The sequence below is a fragment of the Pseudopodoces humilis genome, chromosome 4, assembly GCF_049639895.1.
Source record: "Pseudopodoces humilis isolate 2021_Gansu_Grassland_sample_001 chromosome 4, ASM4963989v1, whole genome shotgun sequence".
In the NCBI taxonomy this organism is placed as follows: Eukaryota; Metazoa; Chordata; class Aves; order Passeriformes; family Paridae; genus Pseudopodoces; species Pseudopodoces humilis.
In genome coordinates, this window is record NC_142203.1 from 42,730,853 (window position 1) to 42,754,792 (window position 23,940).

Sequence of the window (23,940 nt, forward strand, 5' to 3'; positions counted from 1 at the left end):
ATTAAAGAAGAATCAGTCAACAGTAAATGGAAGTTTAAAATCCAAACCAAATAAGTAAACAGGATTGGCTAAACAAGACATTACAGAATCAACTATGGAGAATTGAAAATTTTTTGTAGTAGACTTTAGCCACAGATTGTGTCACATAATGATGTTGTTTTCAAGCCTTTTACCACACATTTGGTTAAGTGCTTCACTAGATGTTCCATTTATACAATTTTGCTTCCACAGTGGGATCTTCAATTTATATTTAGCAGTAGTCTTATGAGCAGTCGTCAGCAATGTCTTCTTTCTCTAAGGATATCTGTTGATCAACAGCCTTGCACTATACATAATTAAAAGGACTGTCCTTAGCAAGCCACTGCACACTAATCACTGTTCATCAAACTCTATTGTAAATTTGGAAGATCAATGGATTTTTCTAGAAATAGTGATGCATATTTCTGTTGTATTTACTACTTTCCAGAGAGGGATGATGTCTCAGAGAAGATAAGTTCTCTGAGAGAGAACTAATTGAATTGAATGAACTAGAAGAATTGCTTTTTTTCCTGAAAAGACAAATTATTCGTCACTAAGAAAGAAGAGTCAATTTAAAAAACAAAATCAGCAGGAAAGTCTCTGCCTTACTTAAAATGACAAAAAATAGAATATTGGAAGAAAGAAGCAAGCCAAAATATTCATTAACATTTCAGCAAGCTACTTCATGTTTTGAAAATCAACCTAATCTAAGAGTTATGTGATAAATACTCAAAAAAATCACAATCATTAGTTAAAAAAAAAAATCTAGACTAGAAGAATAGCAGAACTCCCCATCTCAGCAGCAGGATCAGATGGAAACTTGCTCCTAGAAATTGTTCTGGATTAAGAACAGAGATAGACCAAAGACAGACCAGTAGAGGCTTGACACTACCTACAGTTAGAAGAGATGAAAAACACACTGGATAAGGCAACTGAATCACAAAAGAACAACCCTGGTAGACCAAGTTGTCACAACATGGATTTTTAGAGACTGCCTATCAAAGGGGAAAATATTGACACAATGTGAAAGCAGGCTTTAGAAGGGGATTCAGATTCTTCTGATGATTCAGATTCTTCTGCTCTATTTGGTAAATTGTGATATCTAACCTTTTAAAAGTTTTTAGGAGTGATCCTAAGATCCACAAGTCTTCCATGGATACTTTATTACCAAAAGAAGACTAAGATTAATCAATACAATTATGAAACATCTAAGAAACATTGACATTTGTGGGACAAACTAGAAAATCCTGTAGGCACACAAATAAAACAGCCAACATGGGAAACCTAGAGATGATATATACTGAATATACTTCAACTTTCAAAATTATTACCTTTGAGTAGTTTTTGCAGAAATTGCAGAACTTTCTATAAATATTCTGGCTTATTCTAAGAGCAAAGATATATCAAATATAAGCCGCAAAACAAGAAGTATTACCATCTGATCACATTTCCTAAGAGCAAGAAATTAGATATGAAGTTGTCCATACCACTACACAAACACTATTATAGTGATATAGTAATTTCAGACCTTTATCAATAAACTCGATGAGAAATGCAAAAATCTCAACAACTATGTAAGGCCAAGCAAAAGTTTGGTTCAGAGGAACATAAGAATATTAGCAAATAGAACGTGTAAGCTAATGTCATTGTCTTAAGTCCAGTGTTGAGTAAAAGCAAAGAAACTTTTTTTGAAAATTATAAAGAAACTTTACTTTCTGAAGCTGAACTGACTGAACATCTAAAGATCTAAACATCTTTATGCACCCTTAACAAAAATCACAATGGAAGAACATATCAATTTCAGTAATTGAAATAATGCTATTTCAATGGCACATCTTTAATGACTGTATCATTAAAGATAATATACTCAACTAAGGAGCATGTACTGAAGGTAACAAAAAAGTAACAGAAAGATCTGGTTAGGAATCTCATTGAATATATTTTTTTAACTTTTGCAATTTGGTTTGCAAACATTTTTAGTAATCACTTGGAATATTTACGATGCTGATATTGAGGTGGAGTGTGTCCAAAGAAAGGCAATGGAGCTGCTTAAGGGTCTGGAGCACAAGTCCTAGGAGGAGAGGCTGCGGGAGATTGGATTGTTTTGTCTGGAGAAAAGGAGGCTCAGAGGTCACCTTACCACTCTCTACAACTTGCCTGAAAGGAGGATGTAGCAAAGTGGGGGGTGGTCTCCAAGCATCAGGACCAAAGGAAACAGCCTCAGATTGCACAAGAGGACATTTAAAGTGGCTGAGGAAAAATTTCTTCACCAAAGGGAAGTCTGTCATTAGAATAGACTGCCCAGGGAAGTGGTGGAATCGCCATTACCAGAAGTGTTCAAAAGATTTGTGGATGTGGCATTTGGGGATCTCTTTTTGTGATGACTTATTTAAGTAGAGCCAGGTTTGTGGTTGGACTTGATACATTATCTTAGAAATCTTTTCCAAGCCTAACAGTCCTGCACTTTTAGGATTCTACAGGAAATTAACTGGGCCTTCAACCACACTATTTGTAAGGCTAAACTCTATTTTGGATAATGCTCTTGTCAAGGGGTAAGGGGAAGGATTTCACTCTTCCCAGAAGGCACTACAGATCACTTCCAGCTTTAAGAAACCTCCAACACTACCCCAAACAAGTGCTGCTTTTCCTACATGTTCTGCAGGAAGGCGTGATGCCCCCAAGACTCAACACACATACAAAACGTCATTGTGTGGTACTGCAGTGCAAACAGACAAGGTGCATACCCAGTCTGCAACAGTCTCTGCAGCATAGACAAAAGCCCTAAACCCATTTACACACCACGTGGCCTGAGGGATCCCTTTCTAGGAAGTATGCATTGAGCACTTAAAAGTAGAAGTGAAACTAGATCCAGAAGAACCACTTGGATCTCTCTGAACTGATCCACACTAGGGAATTTCTTCCCATACCACAGTGGCTTCATGCATAGCACGTCAGCCAAAATATTCTACCACATACCACTGCTAAAATGAGCAGAAGCTTCTATGCCACTGCAGAGAGATAATACAACAATAATATAATATAGTAGAGGTCTTTTTCTCATACTATTTATGACACAAGGTGATAGAATAAAAAATTCCAAGTACAATGTAAGCCATCTTAACAGTATGTCCGAATGCAATACTGAGAAATGGTAAAGGACACAGATCATTGGTTGAAAAAGCATGGTGTAGTCAGGCATTGTCACAGAACACCGGATATGGCTCATGTTTTCCATTAGTGAGTGTTCAAACCAGTTTTTTTCCTTAAGAGGCACAACTTGGAATAGGTTCCATTATAAGTTTACCTGTTGCAAAACAATGGGAATCCACTTTTCCTTGCCTTCTTCAGCTACCTCCAAAGTGTATTTACTTCTATTTGAAATCATAAAAAATGGAGTGAAGGTTACAATTCTAGTAATATTGAAACTGCTATTGTTTATGGTGACACCAACCTGTGAACAGAAAGACATTATTTTAAGTACACTTTTTTAACCCCATTTATAGCTCCTGAAAATAATGAATTTGAAAGATAAATTTAACTCACTTGATATTCCTTTTTATGACTCTTGCATTTCACAGAACCATGACTTCCAACAGTGTCCAGAGAAAACTGATCAGACAGTTCACTGTCAGTTACCCTAAGCTGCACCTGTGAAGAAGTCCCCTGAATTAATTTTCAATTTACAATTCACTGAAAACATTTGAAGTTATATATATATAAAGTATACATAAATATAAATACAGGTGTTTCTATTAAAAAGTCAAGACGTAACAACTGCCAGTATCATCTCACAAATATATTTTCTACCATGCTTAGTTATAACCCATGTGGAATAAGCATTTTAAGTATAAGATATTCCAGAGGAAGCAATCACATAAGGATTCTTTAAAAAATATTGTAATTAAAATTTCAAAGGTAAATCAATGCATTCTTGTAATCTCTCTCATATACATCCATCAGTATCATTCAGTATTAAAAAAATCAGGAAATCCATATGGTGAACCTCAGCCATAACCTAGAATCCTTAGCATTCTATTAACCCAGAATCAATCTATCAACCACCATTTCAAGTAGTAGTTTTTCAAGTAGCATTCATTGCTCAAATGCCACAGCTTTACATATCCTACACAATTGCTGTGTCTTATTCGGAATAAGAACCTTTATTAAGGTTAAAAAGTAAAAGGATTTTTTTTATTTAGAAAACACTTCTCAGTGAACTTCTTTCAAGCGAGGATATCTTCCTTAATAACACCTCTGATAATGTAAATTTCCTATCTCAAGCATATTTGACAATACGCTTATTTAGAACACTGTTTTTAGACAGAGATATTAGTTTCATGCCCTTCACAGAGCATAGAATACAGTAAATACATTTTAAAATATAAAAATGCTTTCACACAACAACATGAGGGAGTACAGAGGTGTCAGGTTTGCAAAATACAATACCTTGTTATTTTGACGGAAGTTTTTAGGCTGGAAAGAAAAAAGGAGGGGTTTTTTGTAATCTGGAGGATGCTTGCGGTGAATACCATCCGCTTTGTACTGTAACATTCGACCAGTTTTATTCACCATCCAGTAAGGACTGTGAATTGCTATTATCATCTGCCCAGTTGTGTAGGTCACATGAACAGCAATATCCAGTTCAGTCTTATCCAGCTCTGTGACACAGTGAAATGTGGTGAAGCTGATATCAGGGAGATTGCTTTTTATCTGGTACTCGCTTCTCCAGTTTTGATCAAGATAGTTAAGCAACTGCAAATCTAGTTTTGTTTGGTCCAAGACTGCATTATGAATCTGGGCTGAACATCCTTCTTGTAGAGTGTCATATTTGTTCCCATTTCCCTTAGAAAGACAAGCAGATACCAAACAGGATACATTTACATGATCACACACTAAATTCATATCAACTTTTATTTTTTAGCTAGCTTTAAAAATTAAGATACAAGCTATTTAGGCATAATTTTGAAATACCTTTTGTACTATTTAACTGTGTTACTTTCCTAAATGTCTACCTTAAAACAACATTTTGAAAAGAGAACCTAAGTGCATGGTCATCAATATTCGACATCAAAAAGCCCGTCTATCACCAAATTCAAACACACAAATATTCTTAAATGACAAATTTCCTCAACACAGCATTTTCTTCACTAAATTTAAACTTGTAAAAGACATACAGAGCTTATTACTTCCAAACATTTGGTACAAGCTACAGTCCCAGCAATTGTTTATTTGTGATGAAGTTTTACTATTAGATTCTATTATTTGAGTTCAAATACTAAATATTAAGACCATCTGAAAAAAATCTGTCTCCCAACTGTATTTCTATTATCCTAAGCAACATCAATAAGGAGTGGGATACAATTATACCAGATCCATGGAATGAAACATACAGTGCTGAGGAATCAATGTCTACACTACACGTTTTAGATCTTTTACGCAAGACTGTCTCTCATCTGACACTGGAAAGAATACCTATTAACAGTCAAAGTGCACCTAATTGTTTAATTTCATCAGGAAGGAATCTGAAGTCTGGCAATAGACTGAAATTCAAGCCAAAACCTGGAAAAAAGGCAGGTCTGTGAGAACTTGTTCAAAGCATGTTAAAAGCTACTGCTGAAAGTCAGTGACTGTACATAAAATGCTAACAATAGGGTCATCCACTTGAGGCAGTCTTCACAGAAAATGCTGCACTATTTAATGAGGCTCAAGTTGCTCTTGAGCAACTGAGTGACCCTCACAGGGCCCACCTTGTACAGTGTTAAGCTTCACTTAGCATACATATCTAAAGTATGGCTTCATTAACAGCACATTTCACATTCTATGATAATATTTAAATTCTGGAAATACAGACTTTGACTATTTAAGACTTGCCCTGATCTGTGAACTTGCTTCACAAATACTCCACCAGAACCCCTTCATTCCAGTCTCATTTCAACTAGCTTTCACAATATAAGTGGGAAACATCACTAGAATTCAAGCATTATGTAATTACCTCCACGGAATAAGTTATTTGGTAAGGAAGAAGATTGCGGAGAAGAACAGAAGGCCATAAATGAACAACATATGGAAAATCCCATTCATCTTCTGCACTTAATGAAGTTGTCAATGAATCTTTTACAGGAACAATATTGATGATAAGTGAGTGGTTAGTTGACCTCACAGACTGGCATTTCCTTTGTAACAAACCGTCAACATTTTTCATAATTTCATCAAATGTAATTCCTTCACACATATCATATTCTCCACCCACTCCGTTTTCACTGGCTAGTGGTTGCAAACTCAGTATGGATCTGTAAATGAAAACATTTTTAGACACTTAATATTTGACTGAATGCTGCAATTATAAAAAAGTACTGTGCAACAGGGACATTTTAATATTTGTATTTATGAAGATTTCTAGCAGTAGTTCATTGCCCGCCTTTATCTTGATTAAAAGAGGAATCAAATTATGGACTGGATCCCAAAATTTCATACTCTTGTAACAGTTGGGGTTTTTTGCTCCATACCTCCACATGCTTCCCATACAAAGAAAGAGTAATTGGAGATTCTTAGGAAGAAACTACCGAATTTCCTTACATGTGCTACTCTGCTCCTGTTCTAAGCTAAAGGTCTGCATCAACAACTTACTCCTAAAACATGCAGAAAATGCTCCTCTTTTCAGTCACGTAAATCATCAAGTTAGTTCATGGATTATTTACACACATGGCTTTCATAAGGCAATGGCTTGAATTTAATACACCTGCTTCTGAATGAAGATTTTTTTTTGTTTTAACACATTTCCTGACTGCCTAGTGGAACTCATCTACACAACTGGAACATCACTAAATCTTATACAGGTGGTTAGAAGTATCAATGAATTAATGAATCTACAGTAAAACATAACTTAAGTAATGAAGAAGATGCAAAGCTTTCGCTGTAAAAAATGAGATGAGTGTTTGGGAGAAAACAGAAGAAGGAAGTCTCTGCAACCATAAAAAAATCGATCAAAGCAAACCTACCTACCTAAAACTTGGTGACAGTTCAGCTAAAACGTACATTCAAACTCATTGCAGTTTTGTTATTAGCTTGAATGTGATAATAGCATAGCTATGCTATATGCCAACTTTTTCTAAGGTTGATGAATCTTTTTTTACATCTTCGAAAGAGTTTAAGTGTATAGCTTTTAATCTGTTACTTCACAATCAAAAAATCAAAAGAAGCCTTTTCAGGAAAAAAAAAAAAGCTGCACTAATTCACCAAACACCACCCACTAAGAAGTGTATCATGTAAGTTACAAGTTCCAGAAGTACCTGAGCTCAGATTTTTAAAGTAGCTTAGATAATTTAACTTGTTCATAAAAATGGATTTCAAAATACTTCAAATTCAACAATGAAATAGTACTCTGTTTAACACAGACTACATGCCCTGAGAAGATCCTACCCAACAAAGACAGCACAGTATTATTTAAGTATTAAGTAGCAAAGGTAAACAATTTTTTTGCATAACTGTATGGATACAATAATTAAAAATGTATAAATGTATTCTACTATAAAAGAAAAATAAACTACCTGTAAGAAGAAAAGGGTATGTTGAATTCATTTGCTGGTGAAGCAGTCCCTAAACATCTTCCTTCCTCAAAAACATTTAACGGGATTGAAAAGTGATTCCTTATCTACGTAAAATAAAAATGCAACAACACATATTAGGAAAAACTGTAAAGACAAAGTATTTTCAGCTTAATAAAGCAAGAATGAGAAGTCTTGTTTTTCATCTTACCCATACACCATTCAATATTTCAGAAGAACTGTCTCTAAAAGAGCAAATACTTTTAAATTATTTGGTTGTGCAGTTTAATGCTATATTTTGTTTATTAAATGCTTTTTAAGGAGAAACAAAAGACTTTGAAAAACCAAAGACAAGCAAATCTCAACTATATGGTGACATTCCAAACAGTGGTCTCCTAAAAATATAATAAATACAAGGTTCAAAAATCCATAGTGAAAGTATAAAGGAAGTCAAAAATTTAAGGTTAAGTCATTAATGTCCATCCTGGGGCACCTAGTTTTCTTGCAAACATTCTTTTTTATTTATTATGTGGTTAATTGAATGGCATTAATTAGCTCTTAGGAAAAAAATGCAGAAAATAATCAAACAGTAAATTTTGTTATTAATCAAATCATAAAGCACTTTGATAAAAAAAAACTAACTGAAATGTAACACGAACACTACCTCTGTAAGAGACAGAGATATATTGAACTGTAATATCTGATTCCTCACTGTAGTTATAAACCATACAATATCTATCAAAAATACTACTCAAACAAAAGACATAGACACTTGAAGGTCTCACTTTTCAAATGACATTGTACTAAATTTGAAAATAACATATCAATGGTACAGGATGAATAAAATTAAATAACCTGACTGAAGGATAACTTGTGGAACCAAGGTAAGATTAAAAGAAATTTGATGGCTTCATACTAAGCAAATAGTTCAAGACCAAAATTAGAGGCAGTATTAGTTAACATTACTAATGAATGATCCTGATCCAAAATCTGATTGATGTCCACCTGCATCCAACCCATCTGTCACTTTGAAAATGCTTTTTATTCTTGAAAAATCAAACACAAAGCAAAGTTATATGGACCATTCAGGTAACTTTTTAAAATCTGTTTTTTCATGTTTATTTAAAGATGACAGGATTATTTTCAGTCATTAAAAAATTAAATGTATGGATATATAATGACCTGAACAGGGGAACGTATAGTTATCATCTTGCTTCCTTCAACCGTGTCAATTTGACTGACAATTGACCTCTCAACGCCTGATTCCTCGTGTCTCACTTTGTAAATACATCGACCCACTTTAGTCAATGGAATCTTCTCCACAGCAGAATGATTATGAGGACCTAGAATGTGCAAGATGAGACATGAAACACTCAAAAGGAGCACAAAGAAAGAGTTGAAAGACAAAAATGTGTATTCAGTAGAATTTTCCGTGTCACTCAATCTAATAATAAAAAAACTGCCCTCTGGATGAAAAAGTACAAGCAGCACTCTTTATACACTGCTTTTACAGTGCTACTAAGGAAACAGCAAAGATTCTTTCCTTGCCACAAGGAAAAGAGTAAATTTGTCCATCACTCAAATATTTAAGTGGGTTTTGCTACTGCAAATAAAATTAGTGCCTCACAGGAAAAGTTTACAGGATGTAAAGGCTTATTAACAGAGTACAGGTCTTATATTGTAAAAGCAACTCAATTAATATATCAAATGGTCAAGTTTGAAAAACTGCCAATTGCTACAATAAATCAATTCAAACTGTAAACACATACACCACTAAAAATAGCTAAATGTTAATTTTGGCTTTAACTATGGTTTGTTTAAAATTATTTAAAACCATCTTTTCTTAAAAACATTTCTCTCAAGAATAAATTCTGTAAACACACATATACACAGTACTCAATTCTAAAACAAATTATTTTGAGCAGCTGAATTCTGTAATAACATATAAATGCAAACGAATATCTGACTACAATAAAGATTATTACATAAATAGTTTATTGCAGTAGAAAACCTATGCTGCAAAAATTATATAATTTTCAGCTGTAAAAGCTAAGGCAGTATTTCAAATACTGCCATGCATCTAGAATTCAAAGAGACATCCCTTTCATGTTACATTGTCCTCCAAAATTAATTGACTTGTACAAGACACTGTATTAAGCATGATAAATATTTACAAAAACAGAAGATACATGAACTTTGGAACTTACAGATCTGAATGTAAAATCTCTTGCTACACAGGGTTGTCATTGCTGTGAACTGGTCACTCTCATTTCTAGTTCTGACAAATTCCATATTTAAACTCTCTTTGTCTTCTAAATGAAATATTTTTGCTCCAAATTCAACATTAAGGACACTAAAGGAATCACTAGGCGAGACTGTGATAGGAACTCCTAAAGAATTTATTACTACAAATGGTGCTCGGTCTTTTTTGAAGATGTCTGAAGTTTGACTAGCTGCTTCAGCAAATGCCTAGAAAGCAAAGAATCAATAAAAAACAAACATACTGAGTAAGACTTCACCAAGATGATCTCTGCATGTATTCATCAGGCAATTCTTACATTGCATTGTTAAGGAATCTTTCTTACCGTGCCCAAGTTACTCAACATTTGCAGTCCTAGCTTTGACAGTGTAATGTTCAGCTGGTCTTTTGAGGAAACATTTATTACTGTTTTATATTCTGGAACTTTGTAGTTCTCTTCTTCTTCATCATCTGATTCAAACAGTGCTTTTTTAGCCTTCTTCATCTGAAAGGAGATGTTTAAAGAATTCTTATATGACCACTCATTCTGTAGAAGAAAGTTTCACCTTAAGACTCACTATGTCTCCTTTTCCTATTTCTATGTCCTGACAGAGTTTTCTTTTTTGTTGTTTTTGTTTAAGTTTTTATTCTCAAATAAAAATGAAAGAGGAAGAGAATAAGACAAGAGGCGAATAATATATTCAGGAAGTCGATGAAATTCCAGTAACAGTAGCTAAATTTATGATTATTCAAAAGTAAAGAAAATATATACTAACATATTCAATAAATATTGTGTGAGAACATTCATCTTAACCTCTTGAGTTAAATGTAAATTAACTGAAGTTAAAGTGTAAAATGTTACACATAATTGACTTCCTAGTGTTAAAACAGTCGCCAAATTTAGTTGTTATGTGTTTCCAAATCAAATACCTATTTTGTTTTAATTTGGCTGAAAGAAAAAATAAAAAAATCCTGATGGAATATATTCTGTAGCCTTCAAAACTTTTGGAAATTATGTATTTCTAAATTTTTTATTTCATATCGGGATGAGGAGGTTTGACTCACTATCTTCTACCTCTCTTTTGTATTATGTCTTGTACCTTTCTGAAAAATTGTTGGGGGTATTTTAAATTTGCAGTTTCTTAACTGCAGTAACTTAGTCTTTATCCTTCTGAGGCTATTATTGTCGAAAGGTTCTGATGGTAGTCCTAGGAAAAGGGTGGGTCTTCAATTCTGAGCAACTTCTCAGGCTAAAAATACTTGAACAGTTTCGAAAAAAAGTCAGGAAACAATGAAATGAAACAGTTAAGACAGAAAGAGGACAAACAAAAAGTACCTCCCATCCTTTGATAACCTCTTACCTAGTTTGAGAACAGAACCTAGTCTATTTCCATGAAAGATGAAAATGAAGTGTTAAGAGCACTACTCCCACAATACTCTTCGGGCTACTCAACAACTATCAGTTTTTCCAACACAATTCTGCAACACATACTATTGTGGAATCAGTGCAGTGGCTATGGCCTAATAGGACAAGCTGATATAAAGCTGTTTTGATAACCCTGTGCAACTAGAATAAAAATCTGCCACCTGAAAAACAGTATTTAAGAGATCTGTGAGTCTAGATCTTTCCTTGTAGAACAGCTGGTTTCATTTACTATTTTGGAAAAAAAACTCTCAGTAACCAACAAGAAAGAACAAAATTGTTAGATTAGTCTCAGAAATTAAAGGTGGAGAGCATTTGTTTTTTTCTAAGGTATTGTAATGTGATATTTGAGTTCAGCTTTGGAAACCATACCTTGATTTCAAGAGTCCATGGCTTGAATAAGTCAGTCTTCTCAACTTCTAGAGGTTCAAGCAAAGGCTCCCACACACCAAACATCTCATTAAAATAATGTACCTATCAAAATCCAGAAATCAGTTAGGAATTTAGTAAAACTTAAATATAAAATTCTGATTTACAAGTATATTAATTATTTTGGTAATCTAAAAGATTCATAATCAGATTGCACTTTCAGCTGCTACCATAAGATGAAACAAATGCATTAGAGAAAAAAATGAGGCAATCTCTACTGCAAAGTCCCAGTTCCAAGAAAGTGGTAAAAATTGTGCCACTAAAATATAATTTTGGCTTAAATGGTAGGTGCACTGGAATTCAAAAGATCTATAAATAAGGAAGAATCTACCTACAACAATCACTGACTTTTGTCATTAATTTCCAAATATGAATCACTTTGGATGTTTTATGAACAAAATTTGTACCACATTGTATTCTTTAGAAACAACACATATTCTACTGTAATATTAACTGAAAATTATTAGATATTTTAGCCAATTGCCATTCCAACACTTAACACTAATGCAATAGGTCTTTAGGAGTCAAAGAGTGCAAATTTGAGGCTGCATAACACCAATTACTGTGCCATTAATTAACATTACATCTGATGCATCAGATTTTCATTTTAATTTAGCTATCTTAACCCATCATTCCCATCATGCTCCCACAACACATATCTGTAGTTTAGTCATCAAATATATGGGTTTTCTTTTATTGTCTAAATAACATGTATGTAAAATTTAGACAATAAGGCTTAGCATCCTAGGAAAACTTCTGTTCCTTTTTGTAAGATTCCTCACCTCTAGCTCAAGACGAGAATGTAGGTTGATTAGAGTACTCCAGTTCTTGACTTCTCCAGTAAATGAGGACTTGGCTAAAAGCATTGGCACTGTTCTGTGCCCAACCCCAGCTTCAAGTGTTAGAAAAACAGATTCTATATTAATTTTCAATGACTCTCCTGTGGGAACCAGTTCTGTGTTTGGATTTTTATCTTCATTTTCATTAGTCTCTTCTAGAAACCACATTTTCAGGTTTTTTATATCTTTCTTATTCCACAAATCAGGAGGAATTTGACTAATCTCTTCTTTTGTTGCTTCTGTAGTTTGATAAAGAGCTGATGTAATAGTAATTACTGTGTTTATGATTATTGGTGAAACCTACAGAAAAGAAATTGGAATAACTGCAAATGAGATTCTAGTACAGAAACAGCTAGTTTCAGTCACAAAAGTATAACAAGTATGTTTCAAAAAGAAAACACTTCCAATTTCTACAGGACTCTCATTCAAACATACTTCCCCTTCCACAAGCAATAGCTCAATCTTTTCAGATTTGCCACCCCTGCCTTATTTCCTGATGGAAGCTTTCTAAACTACATCATTCAATGATTTATCCTAGCATTTCAAGATGTATCTCTGCATACCAGCCATTTTATAATGCACAGATTTCAAAACTGAAGCAGAGTGGCACAGTTGTTAACTTTCAATCTTATTCATTTTGACATGCTCAACAGGTAGGTGTTCTTCTAATGAAGAACAGGAACAATTCCTGACTTCAGTCATTCCTGAAGAAACTTCATAGCCTGCTGAGTGAGAAGCAGAAAACTAAAAATACAATACTGTCCTGGGGTGACTTTATGATGTTTGTATCCCCAACTGTCTGTTCTGTTTATGCTGGATGTTAAGTTCTGCACCTTTAGAACAGGTTCTGAGAGGGAAGGAGGGAAAGAAGAAGCTGCAGTTTGCTTTCAGAAACTGCACTCACTCCCCTGCATCTCTTTCCAGACTGTGTTGTCAGCAGCATGGACAGGAAGAGAGCTCTCCTTTGCTTTTTAGTTAGTTTTTAGCTAGCTGAGGCAGAGAAGCTCCCTGGACTGTATTTTTTTTTTTTTCTCTTTCTTTTCTTGGATCCGTTCAAACCTGCTCTGGACCAAAACCCCAGACAAACACTGGGAGCTCACATCTGTGGCCCACTGGGGCCTGGGCCTTGGCATTTTCCAGCATCAGAGGGACTGATACGAGACTGAGTGAGCCAAGCTACACCCCACAACAAGGACTTCCTGAATTTGCCATCTCTTCAAACAGTGAGAGGTTTTATTGTTAATATTTTTAATTTTTTTTTATGCTTTTAGATACTTTGCTTGTTAAATAAACAGGTTTTCCCACTTATTCTCTAAGGAAATCTTTTCCTGAACCAGTTGGAAGAGGGGCTGCTTGAATTTGCTTTCTGGAGGGACACAATTCAGAGGTTTCTTCCCAAATTTGCCCAAAATTAAGACAAACACAAGTTTACTTACTTCTATTGTTAGAGATTTAATGGTTAGATCAGCTGTCTGTGGATTAGTTCCTGACTGTTTCATTTCAAAGAAGAAGTCACAAGGCTGCAATACCTGTACAACAAACACACGTCATATAGAGAAAAAAGTATAATTAAAAACTTACCTTGAAATCGTACACATAAAAAGTACTGAAAAAAAACTTACTTCATTCTTCAAAACTGAAAGATAATTGAATTGAAAAATATTTCATTATTCAAAATTAAGAGAAATCTGAACACTAATGACAAGTTCAAAGAAAAAACAAATATCTAGAAGCACCACCTCAGCCATTCTCAATCACTAAAGATTGAGAAGTCATCCACAGTAAAAAGCATTACACTTCAGTAACTCCATTCTTATGGTAAAGTCTGCAGATGCCTTCAATGTGCTGCACCACCATGCCTCTGCCTTTCGAGAAGAACCAGTTCTTCAGTTGCAAGACAGCAATGACACAGTTATAGTTTTCCTGAGTAACAACATAACGGAATATGTCTGAATCACAACCACTCAGTTCAAGCTTTGTTTCGCTATCAGTCCCTGAATGTTTTCACTCGCCGAAGTTTACCAAATCAGAGGTATGCTATAAACAAAACAGGTGCTGTGTTATTAATAGAGCACTCAGATGAAATTAGACTCTACTGACACTGTACAGACAGGAGAATTTGCTCTCTGATCCCCATCTGAGATGATTAGTCTTTCAAAAACTGTAATTGCAAACCATATTGACTCTGCCATCTTTTCTGTCCATATCTGAATTAGATGCTGGAGGCACAGATATACCTTGAATTAGTTTGATGACACTTTCCCCAAATGAGTTTGATCTAACAGAAGTTTTGTCTATAATAATGTTTTTTTATTCTGTTGCTCAAATTACCTTTTTTTCTTACTCTGTATTGCATTCAGGAATGAAAAATAAGAGATTCCTCTTTAGACCAACACATATATGAGAAACACACAAAAAACCCCTCATCATTCATGCTATTTTAAATCTAGAGGTTAGTTTCCCTACTTGGCATCTGGACATGACACTTGGGGATATGGTTAAGGGGTGACCATGGTAGTAATGGGTTAATGGGAAGGATGAAAATTTAGTAGAAAAGTTTCACAGATACGAATGCTTAGCAGAAGGTTCTCTAGAAGTGAAAGCAAGTTTTGATATAAAAAAGATGTTTTTAGGGCCAGTTGTTGCTGAAATAGCTGAGAGAACAAAGGTTTAGTTGAGTTGGAAGGTTTAGAACAAAGGTTTAGTCAGTTAGAAGGAGGTTGTATGGCTGAAGTCCAACAGGTTAAGTGGTCTTCAAACAAAGCACACTTTCTACCAAGTAACAAAGCACAGGCAGCCAGAAAGAGGTTTATTACCAAAGCAAGAAGGATTTTCCACTGCAAAACAAAAAAATTACTAACTCGAATGATTGGTTAGTCACTAACATAATATGATAATTTTAGCAGTTTTGATAGGATATATATAAATGTAAAGCTATTGTGTTATGATGCTGATTGGTTGTTATGTATTAAGATGCTCAGTAAAGAAAAATATGCAATGCATTGTAACCAGAACTAAAGGGGCTTCAGGACACACGGCTTGCCTATAGCTAGCAGCTGTAGGCTGACCCACAACCCCCACTGCTGTAATCTAGTCTATGGAATAAATAGCTTTCTAAAGAAGAGTTGTCTGAAGTCCCCATCTCTCTGTTGCTCCTACACTGGGTTGACAGTTGGACTAAGTTATCTTAGAGGTCTCTCAGTTTTGATGGTTTTGTCATCAAAAGGCTGAATTCATCCAACCCAATTACTTTCTGTCTTAGGTTACAATGTAAGATGTACCCAAAACTATATATTCTATTACCATCTTCATAAACTGTTAAAACCAAGTGGGGCAGTGCTCCTTATCTCTCCATGAGTCATCTGTGATAATCCACGAGATAACTTCTGCTAATGGGCAGAAAAGCCTCACTGCATGACTCAAAAATTACATCATCCCATTGTGTGATGCTCTGCCCAGAGGGTGGAACCAAGCATTCCTACCTGGATATGATCTGAGAACATCACAGGCAGCCTTATCCACCAATTTCCCAGAGGACAAGAGCTCCACAACTACCTCTGGACCTTCAGAGGAAGATCAAAGCCTTCTACAGAATCACTCCTTCAACAGAACCACATCTACCACTTCAACAGGATTGCAGCCACCATTTAATTGGACTGCTACCAATGTCCTGACCAGCAAGGTGTCAGGTTGTCGTCTGACTCTGTCAGTGTTTCTGTATTATTGCATTTATTTTAATTTTCCTATTAAATTGTATTTCCGACTTTGCATCTCTCACCGGCTTGCTTTCAAACTATTACCCTTTCCCAGACTAAATTTAGACTGCTTACAGAAAACCTGGGTTCAGAGGTTTGCTTACACATATGTTTTCAAAAGGAGCAGTTACGTTCCTACGGGTAACTTTTTTTATTTTTGACTCTCCTCAAGAACTTTCTTCATCTTTCAAGGAAGGTACTGTTTTAAGCACTTAAACTACTGTCCTCTGAAGTTTTTTCCTCCATCTACAGCACAAGCATCCTGCCAGATTCAGGTCTTTTTCTCTGTTTCTACAGTCTGAGATAAGGGATTCCATCAGAAGATATTCCTGTAAGAGGAAAAATTTGGTGTGAAGCCTGCCAATAGCTTTCTACACAGAAAGTAATGTTTATGCCACACTTGCCAGCTACAAAAATAAAAGTCAAACAACTTTGCATGGTATTGTGTCTATCAATGCTAGTTCATTGCTTTCTAAATGACTAGACTTAACATTTTAGTACAATTAAAGACTGTGTATACCCAAGAAGTAAACTGAGGTGCTATGATTCTACCTGAAACTGAGATGAAAGGGAAGCCCCAGTCCTTTCTGCTTATAGTTTTGGTCTTTCCTATGTCACTCCGTAAGTAAACAGGCATTAACAGAGAGCTGAAAAGATCTGCTCTTCAAAATTCATGTCTGGTCTGAGGACATGGGTAGACTGATAGCACTCCAAATTTATTATACTGCTTTTGACGTAGCATACACTTACGAAACTCTATTTATTTGGCTCACATGGGATATGAAAGATAATTAACCTTTTACTCTTTTGGGCTCTGCATTGTAGCTTGTCATACAAAGCAAACCCCAATGCCACAGGTCAAGATGCTGCTTTAGGCATATTAGACAAAAAAGAATAAAATCAAAAAAATCTTAGCTACAAAACTTTACTCATACTGTAAATGTATACTACTATACTGTATTATACATTTTAATGATGAACATTTCAGATATTACTTGTATTTTAGTAGTATAGGTTAAACAGCACCTTTTAAATATACACTGAACAGCTGCAAACTCACCGTAGTAATGTTCCCTTTCCTTTCTTCTGGAAGAAATGGGCATGCTTTCATCTGTATCTCTCTAACAGCAGCTGTCATGCTGTACCTTTCAGGGCTACTTTTAATGAAGACCTCACACTGTGTTGTAACCACCAGCGCAGGAGCATCACTTCTTGTTAAATCAGCCACAAACACAATCTCTGGATTTTTAACAACAATGTTCACTTCCATCGTAGATACAGGCTGCACAGATGCTTCAGAAATATAAATTGCATTAGTTTAATTGTTCAAAGATTCAATTTCTATTATTTTCTTGCTGTGATTTAATTATTAATATAATTTATTATTATAATCAATGATATTAATTACAAAAATTAATTCATTCTTGTAACTTACAGGGAGGACTTGCCTATTTAGGGGTAAGGTCTATCACAACTAGTGTTAGCAAATCTGTCAATCCCTGCAACTGACATTTCTAGGCTCTTCATTGAAGACACAAAACCATTTAATATCTAATTACTCTTGTGTGCAACAAAAATCTCCACAAAGCTTCTCAGTCAAAATAAAAAGGGTAACAGTATCCCCACTACTACTAACTGTGACATTAACAAATATATAAGCTTCACTCCATACCTACACGGGCCAGCTCTGATAAGAGTCTTACGAAAATGCCAGGCACATTACTCCACATTACTCTGGAGTAGCAAACCCTCATTTTTCCACAGGACAATCATGCAGCATTATGGATGCCTAATGTAAACACTTGAAATAAAAATACACTTTCATATAAGACTTCCTTATCTGTTCAGACTTTGATCACCAGCAAATAATCACAGCAGGCCTGGCTGAAAGGGACACCACCATGATATTCACGGCACAGGAAAACAACACCAAAAATACAGGGACTTGCTTTGGCATACCTGGTGAGAACTACTTGAGTCCTGGAAGCATAAAAATAATATTTCCTGCTCTGATGCTCTAATGGACCAATTTTTTATGTCAAGTGCTCAATCTAAAAGTCTGTTTTCTGATATAGGAAGTAATGCACATCAGTGGACAAATGAGATTACATTTCTAGGCAACAATATTAGGCAGGCCCATTCCATGAGCAAGCACAATATAATATGCTTCGTTATTATTCCTATTTTATTTTAAACATACATTTTTAGGTATCTTCTTTCTCTAGTGAAACAAGACTTCATTTGGAAATGAAGACTAAAGGTTATTAATCTATTTCCATGATGCAAAGAAAGCAACATCAATGGTTACAAGCTGTTCTATACATATTAACACAGGAAATAGCATAAAAAGAGTATTGTATTTTTTACATAGTATTACATAGCATTAATTACATAGTATTAAATATTAATAATAATTAAATACATATGTATTATTTACATAGTATTAAAATTAAGATGATATTCAAATACGTATTTTAAACGATCTCCAGTGTATACTGGTGTATATACCTTGGTCCTTTGATGGTAATGACTGCTTGAGATTTCTCTGTGCAGCAGCACTTTCTGCATTAGCCTTTAGGAATATATCTGCTACAGTAAGTAGAAACTCCATGCTTGCACAAAGGTATATCTCTTGAACAATAACATCAAGAACAGTGCCATCTCTCCCCTGTTTGTAGTTTACATCCACCATAACTTTTTTTTCAAATCCATGTTTCATTTCCACCATTCTGAAAAACAATTAAGGTGCCATTTAATGAAACAATAAAAAGCCAGCCACAAATACTGAAGAACATTCAAGATTCTCATTCCAGATGCAATACATTAACAATATCAAACTTAAAAAGCAATAAAAATAATTTTAGGGCATGACCAATAAAAACATTAGCACAAATTTTATATAACTTTAAAACTAACTGGAATCCCATACACTGGAAACAAAAGGTGTTAATAATTTTAACAAGTCAAACCATCATATTTACTTGCTCACATATCTAAAGTACTACATTTTAATGAAGTTTGTTACTACTCACGAAACATCATCTCAGTCTCACTTAGCATTTCATTAAAGTGGGAAGTGAAATTGTTTTCTATGCACATTTATTAAATTTATATTTAAAGTTCAGTTTATTTCATTTTTTGTATCTAGCACTGGTCTCTCAAAGATATGTGGAACAAAAGGCACATGAAACGCATAAATCCACAGTAACAGGTACTTTAAGAACCCCTACACTAAAACTATTGCAGTTTTAACAGAATATTAATTAATAGAAATTTAACAGAAATTAATTAAACTAAAACATTATGAACTCTTTTTCTAACTCTAATAAATTATGTAAAATTACAGACCTTGGTGTAGCCTTCTGGATTGACTGTCTTTTATCATCTAATGTACAGTTTGCCAGTTTGACTGACGCATTCATTGAACCATCTGATAACATTTTCAGAGCAGCTGACATGAGAACTAATTTAAATTCTGCAAGCTTCAAAAGGTCATCTCTCTGATCCAAACTGTTAACCTGTTTAAATGAAACATTTGTAGATTTCATTACAGGTAACAAAAATAATATATAGTAGTGATACACAGTTTTATTCTAACTGATGATATTTTCAATAATAATAATAAATTAAAAAACCCACTACTAATTCAAAAGACAACCACAATCAACAACATACAAGAGAAAACTTTCAAAGAGCGAAGTTTTGCCCTTCTACTGTCTTTCTAAAGCAAGCTTACATAAATGAGAGACCTAAGTTTATAATAAATTACAAAATTTAGTCAGAAATGTGGTGACAAGTTTTGTAAGTTTAAACCAAGGTGAACATAAATGCATTCCTACTGACAAATTTAAGACTCTTTCTCCATCATCATTTTGTGTGTGTCCATGTATCCATCTCTACGTGTAACTAATGAATATGTTTCATACTTCTGCATATTTTTCTTCCCAAACTATATTTTAAATTAATATAAATTTTCATCAATTTTTAGTCAGATGACAGAAGATGCCACATATTATGTACTGGCTATTCTACTTCCTGTAGTATCTGCCAAGCGACTTAACTAAAATAGTTGTTCTCTCATTTCCATTACACTTGTTATTATTGCTAGAAAACACTTTCTCTGTCATAAATTAAGCTATTCTTGTTCAGAATTTCCAGGATTCTAGGCAAAAAGCTGCTGATTACTCTTTGTAACCAAACTTTTACTCACCTGTTTTGAATTTGGACTATACAACACTAAAGTAAGAGAGTCAAATCTGAAGTCCAGTTTTAGTGTTGTTTTAATTTTCATAGGTGAATGCAATTCCACCACAGCTGATGTCACAACAGTTACACCTTTCAGGAATCAGAAAAATGGTTAATATTAAGAAAATTACCTGACTGCAAATAAGGAAAAAAACAAAACTAAACACCCTCGCTTATGACCATAAACACAGCAACTTCCCTTTTTCTCCATATGTAAATTCATCCACACATAGCATGTGTTTATCATGCCTTATATAACAACTTTTGGCAAAATCACACAATGTTTGAGAATATAAAACACTCCCCCTTACATATTCTACATGAGATTTTTACTATCTTTGAAACACAAATGTACAATTTCCCCTTAATATTGGATGGTACTGTGTGCGAAAGTCTTACAAAGAATACAAATTTACTTTCATCCTCATTTGTTCATCTACCACATTGTTTCTGGTTTTCATATTTAATAAAAGAATTCAACAAAAGATGGTTTTCTTAACTTTACTTGCTTTCCTTTTCAATGTGTGCTGAACAGTTGATAGGCAGTGACATCTATTGAATAGGAACAACTTTCAGGGGTGTCATCATTACAACAAACCAAACTAAATCAGAACAGCAACGAAACCACCATATACAGGAAAGAGAGTAAAATGGCAGCCTTCCAAAGTTGAGATGGTCACAAATGCAGCTGACAAGACTTTTAAGAGCTACCTTGCATTATGGCCAGGAAAACAAGACCCTTACATTTCATGTCTTGCTCCAAAACTCACTACAGTGGCTCAGCTGCTCCTATTCATTATTAGTGCTGTTAGCTATAGCTCAAACCACAATGTCAAGGTAATAGGTCAACTGGCAATCAACCGACCTGAACAGCCAAGGAGGCACATAGTGACAGCAGCAACAATGGGAGCCACAGTGCCGGCAGTTACAGGGCAAAAGAGCCTGGTAGGGGGTTCCCAGAGTCAGGGAAACCCAAGAGATGGGAGAGAAGTGACAGGGTCCAGGAGCTATCCCAGGTGCAGCCTACATGGTGAGAGCCTTGCCAGAGCAACCAAAGGAGATTTAAAGGACTCTAGCAAACATGAGCAGCTTGGAGCACAGTGAAAAGGTGGGTAAGGTAAACAGGACATGGCACATCAGAAGGATGTGGTACAGCACTTGCTGCAGAAATTCACATGAGCAGGGCATGTAGGAGGGCAGAGTGACCCTCTCAGCTCATTAGGAGAGCTCACCAGGTGGTTTTCACTTACCCCAAGAGAACAGATCCAACAGTGGTCTCCATAAAGCCAAAAGCCATTGCTAGTAGGAGCACAGCAACCCAGACCAAGCTTCCTCAGAAGCATGCACCTGCTCAGGTCTGCAGCTGCAGGGAGTGCTGCAGCTTGGCATTAGCCCCAGAGGGCAGAACTACACTACACTACACTTGTGTGCAGTGGGACCAGGTGGATGACCTGCTGAGCCTGGTGGCTGAGTTTAGAGAGGGAGTAGAGAGGCTGAAGAGTATCGGGGTCTGACAGAAAAACAGACTGGTGAAAATTCCTGAGAGAAATGTAGGAGGTAGAAGTCCAGCACAAGTTAGAGGAACTCCAACACTCTTGTCATCAGACAGAAGGAGGGGAACTAGAAGACAAGGGGAAAATTTGAAACAGGTCCCAGCTGGGGGCAACAGGAGAATTACCTCCCTTGCTTTCACAGGTAACCTCAGGAAATAGGTATGAGGCTATACCTCACCTGAGGGTGAAACAAATGATAGTGAAGAACAAATGGTAATGAAGATGAAGGTCTATCTGGGGGTGTTACCCAGCACAAGTCAGTAAACCAAATGCATCACAATTTCAGGCAAAAGAGAAAGAAGAGTAGTTGTTGCAACTCTCTTCTGAGAGGAACTGAGGGCCCTACATGCCAGCTGGACCCAGCCCACAGGGAAGTCTGCTGCCTTCCTGGGGCTCAGGTAATAGGCACTACTAGGAGACAGGATCTGGAGCACAAGTTCTGTTCTCTTCTGTCCTGTCAAGAAAATCATGCAGACGAACCCCTTGGTAACACCCTGTGTTTCCATCAGAATTTTGGTTTTGTTCATCATGGGTCAGTTTATAGAACACTGGCATTAAACAGGATCCTCTTGTCTCAAAGGGGAAAAAGGATTTTAGCTCAGGAGTTAGCAGGGCTAACTCCAGGGTTAACTTGAGAGAGATTTAAACTAGAATTAAACTAGAATTGAAGAGGAAAAATAATATGGCCAGGCTTGACAGAGGTGAGGTGTGGGAAGGGCAGAACTACAGTGATCACCCAAGCAGGTAAAAAATAGGCTAAAGAGGGAATACACTCAGTGAGTACAAGCATCTGAAGATGTAAACACATGACAGACTAGGGGCGTCCTTTTGCACAATCAAATACTTCTATAACGTGCCTGTACACCAACGCACCCAGTATGGAAAACAAACAGGAGAAAAGAGAAACATGTGTGCAGTCAAAGGACTTTGACTTAATTGCAATTACAGAGATGTGGTGGGCTAGCTCACATGACTGGGTTGTTGAAATGAAGGGCTATATTCTGTTTACAAAAAACATTCTATACGAGGAAACATCTGGAAGGTATTAAGCTCTGCCTTGTGGTGAATGATGAGCAAGTCAAAAACTTTTGGGTCAGGATAAAAGGGCAGACTAGTAGGGATGACACTTGTGGGTGTTTGCTACAGGCCACCCAAGCAGGAGAAGGAAGTGGATGAGGCCTCTGATAAGCAGCACAAAGCCTCAGAAACACAGACATTGGTTCCTGTGGGGAACTTTAACTACCCTGACATCTGCTGCAGAACCAGCACTGGGAAACACAAACAGCCCAGCAGGTTCCTGAAAAGCATTGATCACAGCTTCCTGCCATGGATAGTGGAGGATCCCACAAGAAATGCTGTGCTGCTTGACCCCACACTAATAAGCAGGGAAGGCCTCGTGGGGGATGTGAAGGTTTGGAGGCAGCCTTGGCTGGGTAGTGATCATGAGATTGTGGAGTTCCTCATTGGGTGAGGAGCGAAAAATGCAGCAAGTGAGATTGTAACCGTGGACTTCAGGAGAGAGAACTTTAGCCACTTCAGGGAATTTTCTTGAAAGAATCCACAGAAATAGGCTCTGCAGGGAAGAGAAACTGACATTCAAGGATCACTTCCTCCAGGCTCAAGAACTGGCATCCCAGTGCAGGCCAGTGAGCAAGAAATCAGGCAAAGGGGTAAGAGACCTCCATGGTAAGATAAGCCCATTAATAAAGGGCTTCTGATACTACACACACATAAGCAGGAAATACATAGGAGATGTAAGCGGGGTGAAGGTACTTGGAATGCATATAAACAGGTTGTCAGGGTAAGTTGAGACAATGAAGCCCAAGGCCCATCAGGAATTAGATCTGGCCAAGGATGTCAAGGACAACAAGAATGGTTTCTCCAATAAGAAAAGT

The 23,940-nt window shown here is 36.0% G+C and overlaps 1 protein-coding gene across 4 annotated transcripts in view; it reads right to left on the bottom strand.

Moving 5' to 3' along the window:
- VPS13A (vacuolar protein sorting 13 homolog A) overlaps positions 1-23,940 on the bottom strand; it is a 111,488-nt gene that overhangs the window by 33,732 nt on the left and 53,816 nt on the right. For 3 of the 4 annotated variants that reach the window (XR_001331455.2, XM_005522646.3, XM_014252248.2), the window contains exons 36-50: positions 20,458-20,582; positions 19,596-19,765; positions 18,756-18,976; positions 17,308-17,540; positions 13,929-14,021; positions 12,436-12,792; positions 11,597-11,698; positions 10,148-10,306; positions 9,770-10,031; positions 8,745-8,905; positions 7,566-7,669; positions 6,011-6,308; positions 4,465-4,860; positions 3,562-3,666; positions 3,323-3,469 (exon numbers count right to left, since the gene is read on the bottom strand). Coding sequence is in view for 3 of the 4 variants with exons in the window: in XM_005522646.3 (XP_005522703.1) it covers positions 3,323-3,469; positions 3,562-3,666; positions 4,465-4,860; positions 6,011-6,308; positions 7,566-7,669; positions 8,745-8,905; positions 9,770-10,031; positions 10,148-10,306; positions 11,597-11,698; positions 12,436-12,792; positions 13,929-14,021; positions 17,308-17,540; positions 18,756-18,976; positions 19,596-19,765; positions 20,458-20,582 (2,933 nt within the window). In the remaining variant the exon portion in view is untranslated. The remainder of the gene's footprint in view (positions 1-3,322; positions 3,470-3,561; positions 3,667-4,464; positions 4,861-6,010; positions 6,309-7,565; positions 7,670-8,744; positions 8,906-9,769; positions 10,032-10,147; positions 10,307-11,596; positions 11,699-12,435; positions 12,793-13,928; positions 14,022-17,307; positions 17,541-18,755; positions 18,977-19,595; positions 19,766-20,457; positions 20,583-23,940) is intronic. The other variant, XM_088054416.1, reaches the window with a different exon arrangement.